Source organism: Wickerhamiella sorbophila (assembly GCF_002251995.1).
Source record: "Wickerhamiella sorbophila strain DS02 chromosome Unknown contig1, whole genome shotgun sequence".
Classification (NCBI taxonomy): domain Eukaryota; kingdom Fungi; phylum Ascomycota; class Dipodascomycetes; order Dipodascales; family Trichomonascaceae; genus Wickerhamiella; species Wickerhamiella sorbophila.
Genome location: NW_020193984.1, coordinates 452,131 through 465,616, shown reverse-complemented (window position 1 = coordinate 465,616; position 13,486 = coordinate 452,131). Strand labels below are relative to the sequence as shown.

The 13,486-nt window shown below is 50.1% G+C and overlaps 9 protein-coding genes across 9 annotated transcripts; 2 read left to right on the top strand and 7 right to left on the bottom strand.

Moving 5' to 3' along the window:
* Window positions 1–4: 4 nt before the first annotated feature.
* B9G98_00280 (hypothetical protein) lies at window positions 5–1,345 on the bottom strand (the record flags this gene model as incomplete). The annotated part of the gene is made up of 1 exon (XM_024806838.1): window positions 5–1,345. The coding sequence occupies one exon, from the start codon at window positions 1,343–1,345 to the stop codon at window positions 5–7; it is 1,341 nt and encodes a 446-aa protein (XP_024662606.1).
* A 128-nt stretch (window positions 1,346–1,473) lies between these two features.
* B9G98_00279 (hypothetical protein) lies at window positions 1,474–2,310 on the bottom strand (the record flags this gene model as incomplete). The annotated part of the gene is made up of 1 exon (XM_024806837.1): window positions 1,474–2,310. One exon carries the CDS (start codon window positions 2,308–2,310, stop codon window positions 1,474–1,476), a length of 837 nt encoding a protein of 278 aa, XP_024662605.1.
* Window positions 2,311–3,011: 701 nt separating this feature from the next.
* B9G98_00278 (40S ribosomal protein S0) lies at window positions 3,012–3,797 on the bottom strand (the record flags this gene model as incomplete). The annotated part of the gene is made up of 1 exon (XM_024806836.1): window positions 3,012–3,797. One exon carries the CDS (start codon window positions 3,795–3,797, stop codon window positions 3,012–3,014), a length of 786 nt encoding a protein of 261 aa, XP_024662604.1.
* Window positions 3,798–4,266: 469 nt separating this feature from the next.
* B9G98_00277 (hypothetical protein) lies at window positions 4,267–4,743 on the top strand (the record flags this gene model as incomplete). Its single annotated transcript, XM_024806835.1, has 1 exon — window positions 4,267–4,743. The coding sequence occupies one exon, from the start codon at window positions 4,267–4,269 to the stop codon at window positions 4,741–4,743; it is 477 nt and encodes a 158-aa protein (XP_024662603.1).
* A 64-nt stretch (window positions 4,744–4,807) lies between these two features.
* Window positions 4,808–5,395, bottom strand: B9G98_00276 (40S ribosomal protein S7-A; the record flags this gene model as incomplete). The annotated part of the gene is made up of 1 exon (XM_024806834.1): window positions 4,808–5,395. One exon carries the CDS (start codon window positions 5,393–5,395, stop codon window positions 4,808–4,810), a length of 588 nt encoding a protein of 195 aa, XP_024662602.1.
* Window positions 5,396–5,604: 209 nt separating this feature from the next.
* B9G98_00275 (1,3-beta-glucanosyltransferase GAS5) lies at window positions 5,605–6,978 on the bottom strand (the record flags this gene model as incomplete). The annotated part of the gene is made up of 1 exon (XM_024806833.1): window positions 5,605–6,978. The coding sequence occupies one exon, from the start codon at window positions 6,976–6,978 to the stop codon at window positions 5,605–5,607; it is 1,374 nt and encodes a 457-aa protein (XP_024662601.1).
* A 381-nt stretch (window positions 6,979–7,359) lies between these two features.
* On the bottom strand, window positions 7,360–10,308 carry B9G98_00274 (hypothetical protein; the record flags this gene model as incomplete). Its single annotated transcript, XM_024806832.1, has 1 exon — window positions 7,360–10,308. One exon carries the CDS (start codon window positions 10,306–10,308, stop codon window positions 7,360–7,362), a length of 2,949 nt encoding a protein of 982 aa, XP_024662600.1.
* A 60-nt stretch (window positions 10,309–10,368) lies between these two features.
* Window positions 10,369–10,743, bottom strand: B9G98_00273 (Nuclear transport factor 2; the record flags this gene model as incomplete). Its single annotated transcript, XM_024806831.1, has 1 exon — window positions 10,369–10,743. One exon carries the CDS (start codon window positions 10,741–10,743, stop codon window positions 10,369–10,371), a length of 375 nt encoding a protein of 124 aa, XP_024662599.1.
* Window positions 10,744–10,861: 118 nt separating this feature from the next.
* B9G98_00272 (Protein BZZ1) lies at window positions 10,862–12,631 on the top strand (the record flags this gene model as incomplete). Its single annotated transcript, XM_024806830.1, has 1 exon — window positions 10,862–12,631. The coding sequence occupies one exon, from the start codon at window positions 10,862–10,864 to the stop codon at window positions 12,629–12,631; it is 1,770 nt and encodes a 589-aa protein (XP_024662598.1).
* Window positions 12,632–13,486: the final 855 nt, after the last annotated feature.

Genomic DNA, 13,486 nt, shown 5'->3' with positions numbered 1-13,486 from the left:
ACAACTACATGATAAATGCTAAAATGCAAAATAGGAAACCAGGTTTAATGGAAATAGCTGCGTTTGAGGATGTGGATCCAGTTGACGAACGAGACGCCGACGCCGCCGACGACGACGACTTGGCAGCCAGCTCGGAATTGGTTGCACAGCTGGATCCAATTGAAGACTCGGGCGATCGGGATTTGAGTCGTGTGCTTTGGACAGGGTCAAATACAGGGGTTTCAGTTTGGTAAATAGGGGAGTCAGTGAAGGTATTGATAGCAGTAGTTAGGATTGTAACGTGCTGTGTGAGGTCTTGTGTTCCAGCTGTACCTTGATCAACGATCTGACCGTGGTCACCTGTTGTGACAGGTGCAATTGCAGTCTCGGTTGCATTCAAAGCATTGGAAGTGAGCTCCGTGGTGTGGTCATGCACGGTTGTGGAAGCTAGTTGGGTAGTATTAGCCAAGGCAGTAGAAGTGGATTCCTTAGTGTGATCATGCGTAGTTGTGGAGTTAGTTGTGGAAGTTAGTTGGGTAGTATCGGCCAGGGCAGTTGAACTGAGCTCGGTAGTGTGGTTATGCACATTTGTGGAAGTAGGTTGGGTGCTATTTACCGAGGTAGTGGAACTGGATAGAGTAAGAGTGGTAGAAACCGTGACTGTATGATTAGAGGTAACAGTAACACTCTCGGTTGTAGGCAGAGGTACAGTTGCCAGCTGGGTAACAGTCATAGGCTGAGGAGCTGTCTGAGTTACTGTAACCAACTGAGTTACAGTTACAGGTTCAACAACAGTGACGGGATCAGCTGCTGGGCAATTAGTAGGTAGTGCGTCGACGGTTTCAGTAGGTACCTCCTCCATTGTTGGAGTAGCACGAGTAACGTACGTCGTGGTATCATCACATACAGTTGTGTAGAAGGTTTGATAAACAGTAAAAACATCGCCAGAACCTCCATCGTCAGAACCTCCATCGCCAGAACCCCAATCGCCAGAACTCCCTTCGCCAGAACCTCCATCGCCTTGGGGCTGATCGGGTTGGCTGGGGTTGGCTTTATCAGTAGGGGGCTGCTCAGGTTGATTTTGACCGGGGGTGACAGCGGGCGAAGCAGGGGTAGTCGGAGCAGCAGGATTCGGATTGGTATAACCTGGATCAGGTTGAGGCTGAGGCTGGGCAGGCTCAGCTGGTGTAACAGCGGGGGGTTGACCACCCGGCGCAAAGTCCGGAGCGGTCGCAGTGAGCCAGTTGTCGGTATATGTGACAACTGGCCTATTGGGATCAACATTATAAGTTTGATCAGGATCGAAAGGCGCAGGATCTTGGGCAGCGCAAATCGCCAAAACTAACAGAAAGGTTGTTCTAAACATGTTGTGAAAATAAAGAAACACCACAACAAAATCCGAATTAAATAGGCACTGCGTCCTGCAGAACGTACATATTTATATGATATTTGAACATAAACTAATAATTAAGGGTGGGTTTGCAGGTGTGCATTCTATTCATCCATGTCACCAAAGACATCACCTCCACTGGGCGGAGATTCACGGTTACTTGGTTCTTGGAGATCATCATCATCATCATCGTCATTATGCCGTGTAGCCATGGAGCCAGCGCGCGCACGGTTGTGCGGAGGGTTACGCTCCCAGTCCTTGACTACGGATTCTGGGAAGGGCGACGCCTGAGCAGCCATGCTAATCAGCGTCGATGCAACAGCCGGGGATGTACCAAGACTAGAACTTAAAGAGACACGTCTACCGCGTCCCTTTGTCGCCAGAATACTGGTCTTAGAGATCGAACGCGCTGTAGTAAGTGGGATATCTTTGTGAGGAGTGGTCGGGGCAATTTCCACGGGGCTGGGGGAATCCTCGGGGCCAGGAGTCAACAAAGAGACATTTTGGCTCGAGGTGGCGGTAGCGGAGCCAGCAACTGGCGCCGCTGGGGTTGCTGTTTCTTCGTCCGATTTTTCGTCTTCCTCGTTCATACTGACGAGAATAGACGCCGCCTCAAGAAGCTGGACTTGCTGGTGCTTAGAGATCAAGAGCTTGGACGTCATGCTCCATTCGGGAGTATGCTCCCACAAATGCTTTGCTAGCGAAGAAACGTGCTTGTAGCCTTTGCCACAGGCTTGGCACTTGAGCTCCTCCTTGAGGCGGCCCGTCTCGCCCTCAGAAATGCGACGAGCAACAAACTTGCGCGATAGCTGGGGCACTCCGTTCACGGTCCGGAAGATGGGCGGGTTTGGCAGACTGGAGGCCACAAACTGATCTGAATCCGAACCCTCACGTGTGCTGGCAGAGGTGGCTCGAGGGACTGCTTGTGGGTCCGCAGACATTATGGCTTAAGCTTGTGTTTTAGTGCGGGGCTTTTGTGAAAACAGCTGCAGGCCAATTAAGTAAAAAGGGCGGACCTTCACTAGTAACAAGAAATCCAACGTCGAAAGAGTTGCGAAAAAAACTCCAACTCAAAAAACACTCAGTGTAGATGATTTTGGCTACAGATCACTCGTTCTGGCCACAATCTCTAGGTTGTGGTGTGGTTGGTGGATGATTCGATGTCTGGAGGAGGTATCCCAAATTTTTTTTTTTCCCTTCAAATTAGAGTGACCTCTTTTTTTTCCGGATTGTTACCCCTAAACACAACGTCACGTGGTCACTCACCGGTCGGGTTTTTCCATTTTGCCCGCATCTGCTTTGAGCTTCTATGCGAGTTATGTATAAATTTTTCGAAAAAATAAAGATTGAAGTGTATTTCTACACAATGCAGCTGCACATCAAGCCGCAAGTCGTTTCCGCTGCTGGCCAGCAACCTTCGCAGCTACCTGCTCGTGTGCAATGCTCTGCGGCTCAGGGCTTACCCAACGTGGAAAATTACAGTTAAAAACTGGGCCTCCGAAAGGGAGCACAAAGAGCCATCTAGTTGTTGAAAGTAGTGCGGGTACTCGATTTGGTGTTTACAAATTTAAAAGGTAGTTTTTTTTTTTTAATTACGACACCTACTATAGCTGAGATCTATGAGATCTAATAGAAAAGCTTTTTATGCAGTGGTGGCAGCGGCACCGGTATTCCAGTTGTCGTCCTCAGCCCAGTTAGAAGCACCGGCCTCAGGCTTGACATCCCAGTCCTCGGAGTAAGTGGGCTGGGCCTCAGCAAAGACAGTGGTGGCCTCAGCCTGGACCTCAGCAGTCTCCTCGGTAGCAGGAGCCTCGACCTCCTCAGGATCACGGTAGAAGTAGAGATCGGGCATGACAGACCACTCGGTGGTGCGGTCGGGGAGGGTGCCGCGGATGCGGAGGACCTCACGGGCAAGCAACCACCAGACGAGACCAAGGGAGTGCTTGGACTTGTTGTTGCAGGGGATGGCAACGTCGACGTACTCAACAGGGGAGTCAAGGTCGCAAAGAGCAATGACGGGGATGTTGGAGTACGAGGCCTCACGGATAGCCTGGGCATCAGTGCGAGGGTCGGTGACAATGATGAGGCGGGGCTCCTTGAAAGAGCGGGTGATGTAGTTGGTGAAGCTACCGGGGGTGAAACGGCCGGCAAGAGCAGTGGCACCGGTGTGGGAAGCGAACTTCAAGACAGCACGCTGACCGTAGGTACGGGCAGAGATGGCAACGATGTCGGCCGGGTTGGGAACGGCGGCGATAATACGGGCGGCCAAAACGATCTTCTCCCAGGTAGAGTCGAAGCGGATGACGGAAACGCCATCGGCACGCTTCTTATAAAGGTAGGGCTCATTGCGAACCTGAACGTTCTTAGCACCAAGGTGCACCTGAGCAGCAAGCAGCAGCTGAGCGTCGGCCTCAGTCAAGGGGAACATGATGATTGTCACTAGAGGTGCGTCGCTGCGGTTTGAGTGAGTATGCGATGGTCCGCTGACTATGGAAGCCCTGAGCCCTAATGAGGGAGCGCTCACCCACGTACCCTAGCCCACCCGAGACGTCACCAAAGGTAAACACTGAAGTAAATAAGTAGAATTCTGGTCAAGACTTGAAAGGAAAATATCTAGTAATTAATTTGGATTTGGCGGAATCATTTTTCCGCAATTGAAATTGCGCAGAAGCAATGGCTCGAGTACTAGTGTCACCTGCATCACTACGATGGGGCGAACCAGCTCGCTGTTTCACAAAGTGTATATAGTTGATAGCAGTGAACAATATTCAACAATCGAACATTCATTTTCAAATACACACAAGCATTTATCACCCGTTTTTTGGTTGCAGGCCATGCCTCCACTTTATGCACAAAAGCTATGATAATATAAACATTGATGCATCTCCCATCCACGCATGCTGAAAGAGAGCAAATTTAGTACTGTGCCTCCTCTGCCACCACCAAAACGGCACAGCAGACCCAGCATTTCCAGTAATTTATCATTGAGCCCATCACCATCGCCCAAAACCCAAGAAATTTCTCAAGATCCGTCGTTCATCGACTACACATTTCATCTGAACATCCCATCGTACATTGCCGGCATTGTAACTGTTTTATTATTCGGTGCAGGTGGCCGCTCTCCGGTCTCCTTGGTTGTTATTGCTAGTATTGGTGCGTTAATGCTCACGCGACCAACCAAGTCTGCCCCCACATCCAAATCGGTCAGCCTTAAACACCATGCTCTACCGTCCACTCCTCACCGAGCAAGGCGATCGCCGTCACCACAGCGGTTCGACGACGGCGAGATACACGCGTTTAGACCATACGCAGAGCGACGACCGTCTACTACTTCAGTTATATATAGCGGGGAGGATATCAAGAAGATAGACTAACAAAAGAGATGTCATGAATTTTTGATTTTAAATTTTACTTGGCTACTAAGGCCCTGTGACTAAATTAGTGGACCTCGCCCTTGGAACCAACCTCGAAAGAGACCTGCTTGCCGGTCAGCTTGTTGTAGACGACCTGGAAAGAGTCGATCTTGTAGTCAACAGCGGTAGCGTCCTTGGGGTCAAGGAAGATCTTGTACAGCTTGTTGCCGCCGACCTGGTAGCGGAGACGCTTGCCAATGATGTCGGTGGGGTAGACCAAGTCCTCGAGAATAGCGTCGTGGACGGCGGTAAGAGTGCGCGAGCGAGGACGCTTCTGGCTCTGCTTGGAGCGCTTGCGGCCGGGCTTGGGGAGGATGCGGCGCTCAGCCAAGAAGATGATGTGGCGGTCGGAGAACTTCTTCTCGAGCTCGCGAGTGAGACGCTGCTGCTTCTGCTGGGCCTTGTGGACGTAAGACAACAGAGGGACAGGAACAAAGATAACAATAGCAGACTTGCCCTGGCCGGTAGGGATCTCACGGGCGGACTTGAACTGCAGACCACGGATATCGGCCTTAAGGTCAGAAGATGTGCTCTCCAGCTCAACCAAAGCCTGGGCAATCTTAAGCTCCAGCTCGCTAGGGTCCGAGTTCAGAATTTTGTTGGCAGCGGACATTGGTGAAGTGACGGATGCCTGTGCGAGTGGTATTCTTCACGGTTGCGTGGGCGTGACTGTTATTAGGGCACAGATTAAGTTAGGGCTGAGCGGTGGGAGGAGTCGAGGAGGAAGTGAGAGCGAGCGAGGGCAAGGGTTGAGTGGTTCGAGCACACCACGAGTCACTCAGTGCGACGACGAGCAATCAGTAAGCGAACTCAATAGTTAAACTAAAAAAGATACATAATGAATGCAGCAAGAGCACCGTAAGAGACTTCTATGGCGGACGCCCCATTCTTCTTTTTGGAGCTGGTAGCGCTGCCAGAGGAACTAGCTGCGCCCTTGGAGCTGGATGCACCACTCTGAGAGCTTGATGCACCACCCTTGGAGTTGGCTGCAGAGGTGGTTTGTGAGCTGGACAATGAAGAGCTCTTGGCATTGGGGTCATCCAGACTGCTACCCCATTGAGTGGGGTTACCACTGAATCCAAGAGGCTTACCAGCACCATTCTTAAAGTAGTTGTTGGCAGCGTACTTAGGGGTAGAGGGAATGCCATAATTATCAGGGACCTCCCAGAAGTCGGCCGTGTAGCTGGGGCATTCAGCGGGCTGGCCATCAGTTTTGGCTCCACCATCACCAGAAGGATCCTGGGCATTGGCAAGGGCGTTCTTGAAATTATTGTAGTCCATCAGCTTGGTCACGCTATCCCCATCTATCTGGACCAATCCATAATGATTAGGCTCTTCAGAGTACTCGTAGACCAGCCCACCAGAGTAGACCGCACTCATCTTGTCCGAGTAAATGGCACCAACCTCGGGGAAGGTACGAGGGGAGTTGATGTTACAGCCATATTCGGACAAGAACAGCGGAATTGAGTAGTTGGAGTAATTTTCGACGTTCTGAGCATAACCAGAAATCTCGAAAGAAGACTTGTCACCACACCACGAATAATCATTCATGCCAAACATATCAATACGAGCCTCGGGATCGTCACCGCAGTTGAGGTATGCCATTTGCTGCCAACGATTGTCGGCAACATCAGCAGCGGAGTACCCAACAGGGATTGTGCGATCAGCCTGCTTGGAAATGTAGTGCTTCATATCGCGAACGACGGCCTTGATATAAGGGGCAGCAAGAGTGTTATTAGCAGCGTTAATAACCTCGTTGGCGGCGAAAAAGCCTAGGGTGTTGTTGTAGCCCTTGAACGCATCAATGGTTGCGAAAACGTGCTGCAAGTAGCCAGAGTTGTACGAGAGCTTGAGTGAATTCTCATCAGCTCGGTTCAAAGAGTTTTTGGGAGTATTTACATCCAGAATCAAGTAGATTCCAGCATCGTCGAGCATCTGCATGCACGAATCATGGTTGGCGGAGTTGTCAATGGTGTAAACACGGATGGCATTTACGCCCAGATCCTTGAAATAAGGCACATCACGCTTGCAGTTGGACTCATCTGCCAACGGGTCAGTAGCATTGGAGGCGCCACCGGGCTGATAGTCAATGCCTCGAATGTAAAAGCGCTCGTCTGAGCCCTGGGGATAAAAGGCATTTCCTCGGACTTCAATGGGCGGTAGAGCAGCAGCCGCCAGCGACAACACAGCCATCATAGAGAAAGACTTCATCTTTTTGTTTATTTTCCGGTGGACAAGATAGCAAAGAATGTAAAAAAAAAACCCAGACTAGGGTAGATTTGGTCGGCAAAACCTTGATTAACCCAAACGGGTTACCTAAATACTCCAGAGGAAAATCCCAGACACAGGGTAAGGGTGAGCAAGGCACAGTTTCTGCATGGAGCAAAACATCGAATACCCCGCCGGAATTTACTGTATCAGGGGGAGCGCTAGGGGGTTGTGCGCGTGAAAGTAACTTTAAAATTTGATTTAGAGACGCGTCTAAGCGTTTCTTTGGCCTAAGCTAATTATATATATCGATTGTCTAACAAGACACGTTTCCAAGCCCCGTTCTTGGCTGCTTGGCAAACGTGATCGCTATTCTTTGGTCTCTCCACCAGCGGCTTTCCTTTCGCGAGCTTGACGGATCTTCTCCTTGGCAGCTGCCAATCGTTTCTGTAAGTCTTCGGATCGTGCATCGAGCTCATCTACACCCGTGCGTTTGGGCCGACTGTTTGGTCGAGCAGGGGGAGGTCTAGTTTCTGTAGTATCATCACTTTGTAATTGAGAGCTCACGGGCTTTGTAGGTGGTAACTCGGACAATCCAGCATTGTCAGGTTTCACAGAACGATCGGAAACCCCAGCTTCTTGCGCAGAACGATCGGAAACTTCAGCTTCTTGCGGAGCCAGATCGCCTGATTTGTCGTCCTCAGATGTCTGCTTCTCTAGGGGCTCAATGGGCAAAGGCTCTTCGCTCTCTTGGGGTAAAGTTTTAGTTTCCAACTCCATGGATGTACCGGCTTCTGACGGAGCAGTATCCTCCTGCAATCCTAAATCACGTTTCTCGGAATTACCTTTGGTTGGTGAAGGCATATCTGCTGAAGAATCGGTCTCACTTGGTTTTGAGGCTTCAACTAAGTCCTTGAAATCTTCAGCTTCACCTAATGCTGGCTCATGAGATCTAGGAGGATGCTCTTCAGCTTCAACTGGATCAACGAGCTCCTCAGCCTTTTTCAATGCCGAATCGCAGGATCGTTTCTTTTCGTCCAACTTCGTCTCCGCGTGCTGAGTTTCTTTAGACTTCGGCTCGACTTCAGAAGCTGGTCCCTCAGTCTCTTTTGAAATAACTTCGACGGGATCAGCGTAGTCCTCGGCCTCTTGTAGTGCGTTATTTGTTTCTTCGAACTGAGCTGAAGCGGCATTTTCATCTTCCCCGTGATTCACATTATCTTTAGCTTCTTGTGAAACCATATCATCAGGTTCTGAGGCCTCAGGCACATGCTCAATTGTCCATAAATGGCTTGTTGTCGTAGACCACTTAGCCTTGGCAGCATCAGGCAGACGACGTTTGGGGCCCCGAAGTCTGGCACGCGGAGTTGGTGCCATAGCTATAAGTTGCGAGTCCGCATCTTCCTCGGCAAGTACTGGGGTGGGTTCAGCACCCTCGTCATTGCACGATTCTGAGGTAGGCTTTGACGGGCGCCTGCCAGGTGGTCCCTTGGACAGAGCTGCATTCAAATCAGCAAAGATTGACGACTTTAGCTGGCCAATACGACTACTAACCTGCGGTTTAGGTTTAGTAGGCACTTTTGGTGTTTCCTTTTCAAACACAGACTTGTCGACCTTTGTGGGTTCGATGTTATCGTCGGTGATCTTACGCATAGGCCGTCTGACAGGACGTTCAGGAGGAGGCTTAGTTGCAGCGGCCGAGCTGAATCTTTGGGCAAGCTCACTGATTGTCGCGCGTTTAGGTTCAGGCGATTTTTCATCTTTCTGTTTCGGATCAACCCCATCATCCGGGCTGCCCTGTTTTTCGGGTTTAGACGTTCGTTCCTCGACATCCAACGTTTCAGCGGCATCTTTCTGGTCTTGAGAGGAGGCTTCCTTGACCTTGGCGAGCTTTTCATCGAGTTTTGCGTTGACCCGAGATTTGAGTGCTTTATCAAGCTCTTCTGATTCATTCTGAGACTCTGGTTCTTTGTCGACCACCTTTGATTCAGTCTCGGTGATTTTAGCTTCCTCTGGTTCGTCTGTTGAAACAGGTTGCACATCAAGAGGTTCTGATTCAGGTTCCAGCTCTTTATCGAGGGGGTTTGATTCAGCCTCTAATTCTTGCTCTTTTTCAGGGTGTTCTGATTCAGGCTTCAGGTCTTTATCAAACGGTGCTGGTTCAGTCTTCAGGTCTTTATCAAGGGGTTCTAATTCAGTTTCTGGTTCCAAAGCTTTATCAAGAGCCTCCGGCTCAGACACATTCTCAACCTTATGCTTTGGTTCAACTGTTTCTGGCTCGGCCTCGTGTTTTTCTTCAACTACCTCTGGCTCGGCCTCATGTTTTGCTTCAAGAGCTTCTGGCTGGGACTTCAACTTACGTTTTGCTTCAAGAGCTTCAGACCCAGACTCATGCTCAACCTCTTGCTTTACTCCATGAGCTTCGGGCTCAACTTCAAGCTCAGCTTCTGGCAACTCTTCATTTGGTTCTTGGGAGCCCATCCCTTTATCAGGCAGCTCAGTTTGGGCCACGATTTTATCTTTCACATCAAACCTTTCGGCATCTGGCTCTTTGTTGGACACAGATTCATGGAGGCTTGACTTTTGAACTGATGACTCGTCAAGTTTCGATTCAACCTGTGGCTCCTTTGCCTGATCAGTTGGGTTACCTGCTAATGCTCCCGACGATGCATGCTCCTTCGACTCTGCAGGCCGAGACTGTGCTCCAGGCTCAGACACACTTGAATTTGCCTCAGTTGACTCGGAACCAGCAGCGACGAAATCGAAATCATCCAGATTAGATGTAACTTGTCCTTGGACAGCCTTAGATAGAGCAATTTCGTGCGCAGCAGTGTCCAAGACTTGACGTGTTTTTTGCTTCAATTCGCTATTGATAGCAGCATCTGACTCACTATTTTCTTGCAGAAGAATATCATCCTTGATGCTTTGAATTCTTGGGGGCAGATCCACCTTTTCGGCATCCTTGGCTGTCTCCTGAGTAGATACCCCCTTAACATCGGCAACAACAGTTTCGGCATCCTGATTCACCTCCTGGGCGGTCATAACGACGTGATCTGTATCACTTTTGATGGATTGTGCAGCTGAAACAATCTGTTCCGTATCATGCTGGAGCTCCGGGGTCACTTCAGATGCCGATTCGCTGGAGCTAGTGGGTTCACGCCGGGGACGCGTGGGCCGGCTTGTAGGGCGCGCAGGCGGTTCAATGGGTTGTTTTGGCGATTCAGACCTACTCTGGACAGGCTCTGCATCAACGTCTCCGAGTGACTGGCTGGTCTCGGACCGCTGAGGTCGCCTAGCTGGTCGTTCTGGAGCAGACATATAGGATGTTACTAAGGGAGGATTGCTCCGGATGTGAGGGATATTTAACTAGATACAAAACTAGAATACCAAACGGAAGATATCATTGTATACGTAGTAAGAGTCGCCCTCGGGAATAAGGTGGAAGACCTGAGAGTAGCCCTTAGGGGTCGGCTCGTCGTCAATCAAAAGCTTGCCAGTGACCATAACAATAACATCACGGTTACCAGGTGTGCCGGGCTGGGCATCGAGCGTGGCAATCTCGTGCTGGACTTTCTGGAAACCCAGAGAGGTGAGCTTCTCGACGATAGCCTGAGTGCCCTGAACCTGATCACGCTCAAAGGTCAGCATCGAGTGATCACGGTACAGAGGGGCCAGAGAGCCACGGTCCGCACTGAACTGGCTGTAGTAGTGGTTCACAAACTGCTGGGCAAGCCCTTGATAATCAAAAGACATTTGCTATGTGGAGTTGTTTTGTTGGTAGCTTTGGATTACTAGGTGCTCACGGTAATCAAGGTTTAGGGCAGCGAGCCGGCTCGACGAGTTCTTACTCAGCCATAGTTGAGCAGGCTGGATGGTTTCGATTGGAGACGATTTACTGGATGGGTATGGCGCCACATCGTCATGGTTAAAGGCCAATGTCAAATGGATTGAAGATATTGCCGAGTTTTATCGCGAGCGGGCCGCCATTGAGCGCGAACACGCGGCAAAACTGTCTGCCCTCACCGCGAAGCACTTTTCTAAGAAGGCGGCCCATGTTGCCAGCATAAGTGTGGGCGAGAAGCCGGCAAAGACCCCCGGTTCTCTTGAGAGCGCGTCTGCCACGGCATGGACCGAGGTCCTCAATCAAACAGAAGAGATTGCCAAAGACCACAAAGAATTGGCCGATCAGCTCGCCGTACAGATAGCCGATCAGCTCAGCGGTGTTCGCCAACGTTGCGAGAACTTGCAGTCGTACTACTCTGAATTCCATGGCCACATTGAAGAAGACCGGGATTCCGCGTATAATGCTGTTAAACGAGGCAAACCAGCGTACGATGAGGCGTGTCAAAGCATGGAGCATGCGCGGACCAAGAATAAAAAGGTCGAGCAGAAAGAAAACGACATGTACAATGCAAAGAGCAGCTATCTGATTGCTATTAATGTTGCCAATCGTATGAAGGACAAGTTTTATCATGACGATCTTCCCGAGGTGTTGGATGGTATGCAATTGTTGGCCGAGGCTCGAACTTGCCAAATGAATCGTATTTTGAAAATGGCTTGTGATACAGAGACCAGCCACTTGAATCACCGAATCAGTTGCCTCAAGAAGGCCCATGATGTGGTTGCTAAAAATACCCGGGGACTGGATACTGCCATGTTCATTGATCATAACAAAGTTCCTTGGCAGGACCCCACTGATTTCTATTTCCAACCCAGCCCAATTTGGCACGATGATGATACTTTCAAGACAGATGAGAACGGTCTCAAATATTTGAGAGGTCGATTGGCGACTGCCGAAGAGGGGGCTGAAAAGGCTGGCGATGTTTCAGAAGCAGCGTTGTCGAAGTTCGAGGCCGCCAAATCTGAGCTTGGCAAGCTTGATTTAGAGAGCATGAGTGGAACTGCACTCTCTCCCCTGTTGAATAACTTTGCCCGGTGTTTGCAGGATCTTATTCGGAGTGAAACTAAGCGTCTATCTTTTGAGGTCGAAATCGAGACCATTGAAGCAGCCACTGCGGGTTGCGACTTGTCGGGAGTTCCAATCACACGTACCAAAACTAAAAGAACCGTCTTTGGAAAGAAAAAAGAGGTGGTGGAGGTCATCCGGCCAATCACTAACCGTGATGGAAACCGCCTTGGCCTGCGATCTTTGCTTTCGCGCACCGCAAAGCATTTGGTCGTAAGCGGACCTGGCGTTAAAGTTTTGTACGATTTTGAAGCTGAAGGACCTGGTGAAATCACAGTGCTCGCTGGCGAAAAGCTGCCCCTGCTCGAGCCCGATAATGGCTCTGGCTGGATAAAAGTTCGCAGTGGCTTGGACACAGGTATTGTTCCATCTAGCTATGTCGAGGTTTTCAATAATGCAAGAGGTGGCTTGGACCCATTTAGTGACGTGGCCAGCAAGAATTCGAATGAAGGGGCTGGTGCCGGCGCCGCCCCTCCCGCTCCACCGCCTAGCCGGGGCAAGGCTTCGAGTACAACCATGACTGCTCTGTACGACTTCGATGGAGCGGACTTGTCACAACTTAGCATTCGAGCTGGCGATCAAATTACTGTCATTGAGGCTGACCCAGGTAACGGTTGGACTACTGGAGAGCTGAACGGCCAAAGGGGCATTTTCCCTACAAATTATGCCAACTGAGCTTTCGCAACTATTTAGCACAACTAACTTTCTACATACAGAGAGGCTCGATCAAAATCCTTTTGTTATGGACTCTGATCACGATAAAGAGTTTGATACGCGATTAATGCGCCAGATAATTGGGGTGAGCGACGAGAGTGAACTGCGCGCAGAGTGGAGTGAAGAACAGTTGACCCGAGCACGGTTTTCCCAGCTCCCACTAGCATCACCACCCCTAAGAGCATTTCAAAAAGAGACGTCGGCGCCCGGACTTACGTTCAGCAGCTTAATAGAATGTCCTCCTGAACTCGACTCTGTCCAATGGCTACCACCATCCAGGCATGAGGGGCCGGAGGGAGTGGGTGAATCGTGGGGTGTAAATGCGAAAGCTCCCAATCAAAAGGCCCATCACGCACGGAGACGGCGACTACGACATACCTGGGACAGATATCGATCATATTTGAAGCACAAAATGCACGACGCATAGCCAAACCTTTTGGTGCACCCACTGTTTGCGTCGGTTGCTGATTCTGGAGCCCGAGAAAGCATCTTGATTACCTTTTGAAATGGACAACGTCTTGGACTCTTATTTTATCATTGATACGGAAAGTTTTAACATCAAACCTGTAGCTTGGGCTGGTCAAGCGGTACCATTCGGAGCGGGTGTCGCACTGCAGTTATCATGTGAAAATCGTGCCTTATCCCAAAGTAACGGCAGGGAAGCGAGTAATGCTGGATTTGTAGCAGAATGTGTACGGCGTCATCCCTCAGAACTTGAGCTGGCTCTTACAGGTATGAATCAAGTAAATTTTTCGACCGATAAAGAAGCTAACATCAGCCACAACCAACGCTTTTGTGTGAAATAAAATGATCTTG